The 6,040-nt window shown below is 38.8% G+C and overlaps 2 protein-coding genes across 2 annotated transcripts; one reads left to right on the top strand and one right to left on the bottom strand.

Moving 5' to 3' along the window:
- Positions 1-1,645: 1,645 nt before the first annotated feature.
- On the bottom strand, positions 1,646-2,588 carry ACET3X_002052 (uncharacterized protein). Its single transcript, XM_069447412.1, has 4 exons — positions 2,539-2,588; positions 2,311-2,490; positions 2,141-2,232; positions 1,646-1,983 (listed from the first exon to the last, which is right to left on the bottom strand). The coding sequence occupies exons 3-4, from the start codon at positions 2,212-2,214 to the stop codon at positions 1,803-1,805; spliced, it is 255 nt and encodes an 84-aa protein (XP_069312294.1). The 5' UTR covers positions 2,215-2,232; positions 2,311-2,490; positions 2,539-2,588; the 3' UTR covers positions 1,646-1,802.
- Positions 2,589-3,348: 760 nt separating this feature from the next.
- Positions 3,349-5,266, top strand: ACET3X_002053 (uncharacterized protein; the record flags this gene model as incomplete). The annotated part of the gene is made up of 7 exons (XM_069447413.1): positions 3,349-3,612; positions 3,678-4,090; positions 4,171-4,394; positions 4,443-4,487; positions 4,582-4,591; positions 4,645-4,901; positions 4,956-5,266. 7 exons carry the CDS (start codon positions 3,349-3,351, stop codon positions 5,264-5,266), a joined length of 1,524 nt encoding a protein of 507 aa, XP_069312295.1.
- Between the last annotated feature and the right edge of the window lie 774 nt (positions 5,267-6,040).

Genomic DNA, 6,040 nt, shown 5'->3' on the forward strand with positions numbered 1-6,040 from the left:
TATTTATTACTAAGGTCCTCCTTATAAGTACTACTATTATACTAGCTAGTAAAGGTATAAATAAAGCTAATAAGTTAGTTACTTCTCTTTAGGATATATAAGTCTAGTAAATATATAATATATTATTTACTAGTACTATAATAACTAATAACTAGTATAAGTACTTAGAGAAGGTCTATAATAAGGACTTTAAGGACTAGCTACTAAATATTATAAATATTATTAAGGAGCGAAGATAAGTATAAGTAGTAAATAATTTATTTAATAATATAAAAGCTTTAAAATATAATATAATAGTAATAGGTATAGTATAATAGCTATAATAGCTTTAATAGCTATAGTAGCTATAGTAGTAATATATAAATATACTACTACTACTAATATATAGGCTTTATAGCTACTTAAAGAGAATTATAACTATAATTACTATACTATAATAGAGCTTCTACTTAATCTCTAAATAGTATTAGTAGTAGTTATAGTAATAATAAAGATATTAAAGTAGTATAGGGTATAATATAGGTAGAGTAGATAAAAAGGTATTATAAGTAAAAAGAGACTTCTAAATATATTAAGATATTTTAAGTTTAGTTTTTAAATTTCTTAATAATATAATATAAGATAATACTATAGGCCTTATCCCTAAGGCCTAAGGGGGAAAGATTACCCTTTATAGTAATTCTATAGTAATAATAGTAATTTATTAAATAAGTATATTAAGAAATCTTACTATTAGGTATCTAACTCTATTAGTCTTATATAAAAGTATATAACCCCTCTAAGGTCTTTAGTTAATAAGTTTATACTTATTTCTTTAAATAAAGCTAAACTAACTTAATTAAGTTTAGATTAAGTAAGTATATTAAGTAGTTCTTATAGTATAGATTAAATTAAGTATATAGTTAATATATATTCTTTAATTACTAAGCTCTAGTACTATCTCTTATAAATATAATTATTTAATCTAAGATTATAATACTCTTTATATAAGCCTTTATTACCTAAATATATAAGATAAGTTAGGTACGTCTTACTTTAATATTAATAGTACCCCTTTTCCTTTTCTTTTTAGGTTTACCTTAATACTTTTTAATAAATCTAAAGGGTTATTTTACTCTATTAGTAATATAGCCTTATACTATATATTTACTATACCTTCTAAATTAAGGTAGTAGATAACTAGAGTAATTATATTTATTACTTTATAAGTAACTTATATAAGTCCTTAGTTTATTATAAATAAGCTTTAATCTAATTAGATAAAATACTACTATTATATAAGTACCTAGTACTATCTTTCTTAAGCCTAATAGAGGTAATTATAAAGTTACCTTTTAGTATAGAATAAGTACTTTTAAGATCTATATTAGCTATAACTATACTACTAGAAGATATTATTAAGTACCTTTTTACTAATCTTTATATCTAACTCTTCTATAATTATTACTTAAGGTTTTTACTCTTATATAGTGTTAGTTATAGTATAAGTAATAAGATAGAGTTAAGTATCTATTAGGACTATACTATAGAAAGTCCTATACTTTATAGGTATAATTAGCTAGCTAAGGATATATAAAATTATAAATACCTTATATTAACTAATATAGCTAAATTTAGTAGTAATCTAGTACTATATTAGGCTTAAAGTATATAATAAGTAAGTATAGATCTAATTATTATAATCTATATATTACCTAGGCGTTCTTAGGGCTATTAGTATTAGATTTAAGGTATTAAAATAGCTATAATTAGTAGTTATAGGTAGTATAGGAGGTATTATTAAGAAGGATTATTACTGTAGGTTAAATTAAATTTAGTGTATGTGGCCCATGCCTAGCTGCCAAGGCTCTAACGACGCTACGCACCTTAACTAGGGTTTGGACTGTAGGTAATCTAAGTATCGGTGCTTTGTCCCCCCTGTCAGCTACGGCGGAACTCGGTTCTCCCGTGTCCTGCCGCGCATGCGGAGGAAGTATCCGTAGTCTTATCAGTCAGCTAACGGGTACTTACCTATCGAGGTGTGGGCCTGATGTGTAGGATCGGGTGGAATAGGGCGATGACTATAGACGAGACGAGCCAATCACAACTTCTTAAACACACCTGGGCATCTAAACCCATGCTATCAGGTACTCACACTTACGATGAGTATTGCAAACAACCAGACATCGGTTGGAATAGGCGGATTTCCAACGAAGAGTTTCGTGGCGTGATCATACAAGCGGGCCTCGGGAGCTTTAATAAAGGTATTTAGTGATCATCGGACGTACATCGTAAGATGTCCTAGAGATTTTGTGGGGACTCGCTACCTACATAGGTACTAGTTCGTGAACTGCGATACGAAACACCGAGAGAAGCTTATCTGCAACGGAGCAGAGCACATTATCGCTCCCTGCTAGAACGACTAAAGTGTTCCGCTGTAGTTCGGCGCCAGCGTCGGGTACACTAGGTACCCAAGGGGTTTCCTCGGGTTCTGAACCCGCGAGACGAGGCCTTAGGGTGTCAGCTGAGTTGCAGTACTGTCGTTATAACCTGACATACTGTGAGAACTTGAACAGTCGCAAGATATTTTCGAGTCATCGACCTGCTCCTGTGCTTCAATATATCGTACTCAACGTTCTTATATCAGCACTATACCAAGTACTTGGACGAGCGGCGTTTTCGGCGGAGATAGTAACGTTTCCATCTAATATCGACAAGGATAGCATGTACTTAGGTATGCCGAAGCGGCACTGAAGCGTTTACGGCCATTCTTTCGGTGGCGTCGATCGTCGACAGGGTAAACGAGCGGCGTTAACGAGCGGCGTTAACGAGCGGCGTTAACGAGCGGCGTTAACGAGCGGCGTTAACGAGGCTGCAGACTTGATGGCTTTTGCTAGGTAGTCCTTTGTTGAATTTTGCGACACGCGTGCAGGCGCCTCTGCCGAACGAAAGCCTCTGTTAGTAGGACATCTCATCGGGCAGAGAAGAGGACTTTGCTAGAGGAAAAAGAGTGTAGCGTGGGCCTTGACATTCTATGCAAAGCCTACGTAGCAATACACTGCAGAGTTACGGCAACGAACGTTGTCTAGAACGCGATCAAAGCGCGAGATACACGAATGACACTGCCTTTGGAGTGTAGCAGTCAGCGGATTTAACCCTTAACTTCGCTTATTTTCGTGTTACCTCACTCGCAAGGGTCCGATATAGTGGTAAGTGAGCGACAGGAGGTGCCGCAAAAGGACAATCGGGTGATAAACCTCAACTTATATAAGTTGTTAATTCGAGGTCGTATTCCAGAGCATACCAAGTTCTGTCTCAAGCTAAATCAACTGAGCTAACGACAAACTCAAAGCCATACGACCAACACATATGTCTCAATCAACACTCTCGCCTTCCTCTCTAGAGGACGGCAAGCACCAAGCATCGGAAGACAAGACATATCAAGCCGAGCCTGCAAACGGAAGGCATGTTGAATCTAACGACGAAGATGATGGTGCCGCCACTGAGGAGAAAGCCGTCGATGAACCACCAGCACCAGCACCAGCACCACCGATGGCTTACCCGAAGGGTATCGAAGTCTTGTTCATCATGCTTGCTCTTATTCTCAGTATCACCCTCATCTCCCTCGATCAGGTAAGTCCGCAAAGCCGGCATTTCCCAACTCATCACACGCCAGCATGCTGAGTATCCCGATTTAGACCATTGTCGCAACGGCTATTCCCAAGATCACAGACGAGTTCAAACGACTGGACGATATATCGTGGTACGGTTCGGCATACTTCTTGACGCTCGGAGCGTTTCAATCAATGTGGGGCAAGGTCTACAAATACTACCCACTCAAGATGAGTTTCTTAGTTGCCATCTTCATCTTTGAGCTTGGGAGTTTGATCTGCGGTGTCGCTCAGAACTCAATGACTCTGATTGTTGGACGAGCCATCTCCGGTCTTGGTGCCTCCGGTATTGCGCCTGGAGTATACACGATCTCCGCCTTCTCTGCTGAGCCCACAAAGAGAGCTACCTACACGGGCGTTATCGGTGCGTCGTATGGCATTGCCGCGGTCGCTGGGCCACTCATTGGTGGAGGTTTGACGAATGCGTCGTCCTGGAGGTGGTGAGTCTACAATGCGTGTGCCATATTCTTAGTCATCGATTTCCGTTCTGGCAGGACCTAAGCTAATATAAACACTTCAGGTGCTTCTACATCAACCTGCCAATTGGTGGTTTGGCCGCCTTTGTCATCTTCCTTACCTTCAAAAACCCTCCCGCCGCCAAGGTGGTTCAAGCTACATTCAAGGAGAAGCTTTTACACATGGACTTTGCAGGGACAACGCTTGTCATGGGTGCATCCCTTGCCTTGCTCCTGGCTCTCCAGTATGCTGGTGTATCACACGCTTGGAACTCCAGTGTTGTCATCGGTCTATTGATCGGCTTCGTTCTCATGGTAATTGCACTAATCGTCATAGAAATCTGGCAAGGCGAACGCGCCATGTTGACCCCACGCCTTATGCGTAAGCGGACTGTCTGGGTCAACGCTGCATGGGGCTTCTTCTTCGCTGGTGCCTATTTCGTCACGCTCTATTACCTGCCCATCTACTTTCAAAGTATCGACAACGTCAGTCCAACTGCTTCGGGTGTGCGCAACATTCCTCTCATTGCTCTGTTCAGTGTTGCCACATTTGGCTCAGGCAAAGCCATTACGAAGACGGGTGTAGCAGCACCCTATCTGGTAGTCAGCTCCGCAATCGTGACCATTGCCGCCGGTCTCCTGTACACTCTCGGTGTTGGGAGTTCGACAGGTCATTGGGTTGGGTATCAGATGCTGGCAGGCTTCGGATACGGTCTCGCCCTCCAAGTCCCGGTCATTATTTCGCAGGCCTTTTCTGAGCCAGCGGATATTGCTCCTACAACTGCAATCATCATTTGTAAGTTTCTGTTTGTTCCGTACGTTACCTCCGCTAATTGCATCCCTTGTCCAGTCGCTCGATCTCTTGGCGGCACGTTCTTGCTCGCAGCTGCACAATCCGCCTTCGTCAATCAGCTCGTGCACAAGCTTACCGTCACCGCACCAGGCGTCAGTCCCGATCTTGTAACGAACACAGGTGCCACTGAGCTTCACCATGTATTTTCCGGGGCCGAGCGCGACGGTGTTATAGAGGCGTACGCATGGGGCATCAAAGTCGCCTTTGCAACCACTATTGCGGCATGCGGCATTACTTTTCCTTTCAGCTTGTTAACCAAGTGGGAAAATGTTAACGCGAAGAAAGAACCTGCAAAGGGCAGTGCGTAGATGATCTGTCCGATAGAATTGTTATCATCACGCGGTTGAGGATCGTCCCTATCTTCCTCGATAGTGTAGGGAGCGTAAAGAGAGAGACGTAATTCATTACTAGATGTAAAGAAGAACAAAATTGGAATAGTTGTGTTTACTATCGACCGACAAAAACTTCCTGTGGTGACGAGGTTAGCTGTGGGATAGAAGCTTAGAGTACCGTGACTGTGCGCCTAGTGCCTATGTTCAGTCAATGCCCGGGTAGCGAAGTTACTTAGATAGCTCTAGTTTTGTTAAAAGCTAATAATTTCTAAAAATTCTTTTTAATATATAATCTTTATACTTTATAGTCTTAAATATTATAAACTTTTATATTATAATCGTATAGTTAAAAGAAGTTTTTAAGAATAGAAAATAAACTTTAAATAACTCTAGACGCTTAATAACCTCTAGTTTAGTAATTATAATAGAAGCTTTTACTTATAGTCTATAGACCCTAAGGCGTATATTATATAATTATATAATAAAATATATAAATTCTTTACTATATCTATAGTGATAAATTATTATAGTTCTATAGTTTTTTCTAATCTTATTAATATTAGTATAACTTTAGTAATAAGTAACTACTATAGTATAAAAGAAATACTACTATACATATCTTAAATATTAATAATCAAAATCTTTTATTTTACATTAAACTATTATATAGTTATTAATATTACTATAATTAATAATAGAGCGTTTCCTATTTAAAAATAACTTATATTTAAGTTTTATATTAGTTTAAGC

Source organism: Alternaria dauci, chromosome 1 (genome assembly GCF_042100115.1).
Source record: "Alternaria dauci strain A2016 chromosome 1, whole genome shotgun sequence".
NCBI classification, from domain to species: domain Eukaryota; kingdom Fungi; phylum Ascomycota; class Dothideomycetes; order Pleosporales; family Pleosporaceae; genus Alternaria; species Alternaria dauci.

Bases quoted from the DNA above. Each gene is read 5' to 3' on its own strand.
- ACET3X_002052 (XM_069447412.1), bottom strand. From the start codon at position 2,214: ATGATCACGCCACGAAACTCTTCGTTGGAAATCCGCCTATTCCAACCG. The intron at 1,984-2,140 runs GTAAGTGTGAGT...CTGACTGATAAG, and splicing joins GGTTGTTTGCAATACTCATC to ACTACGGATACTTCCTCCGC.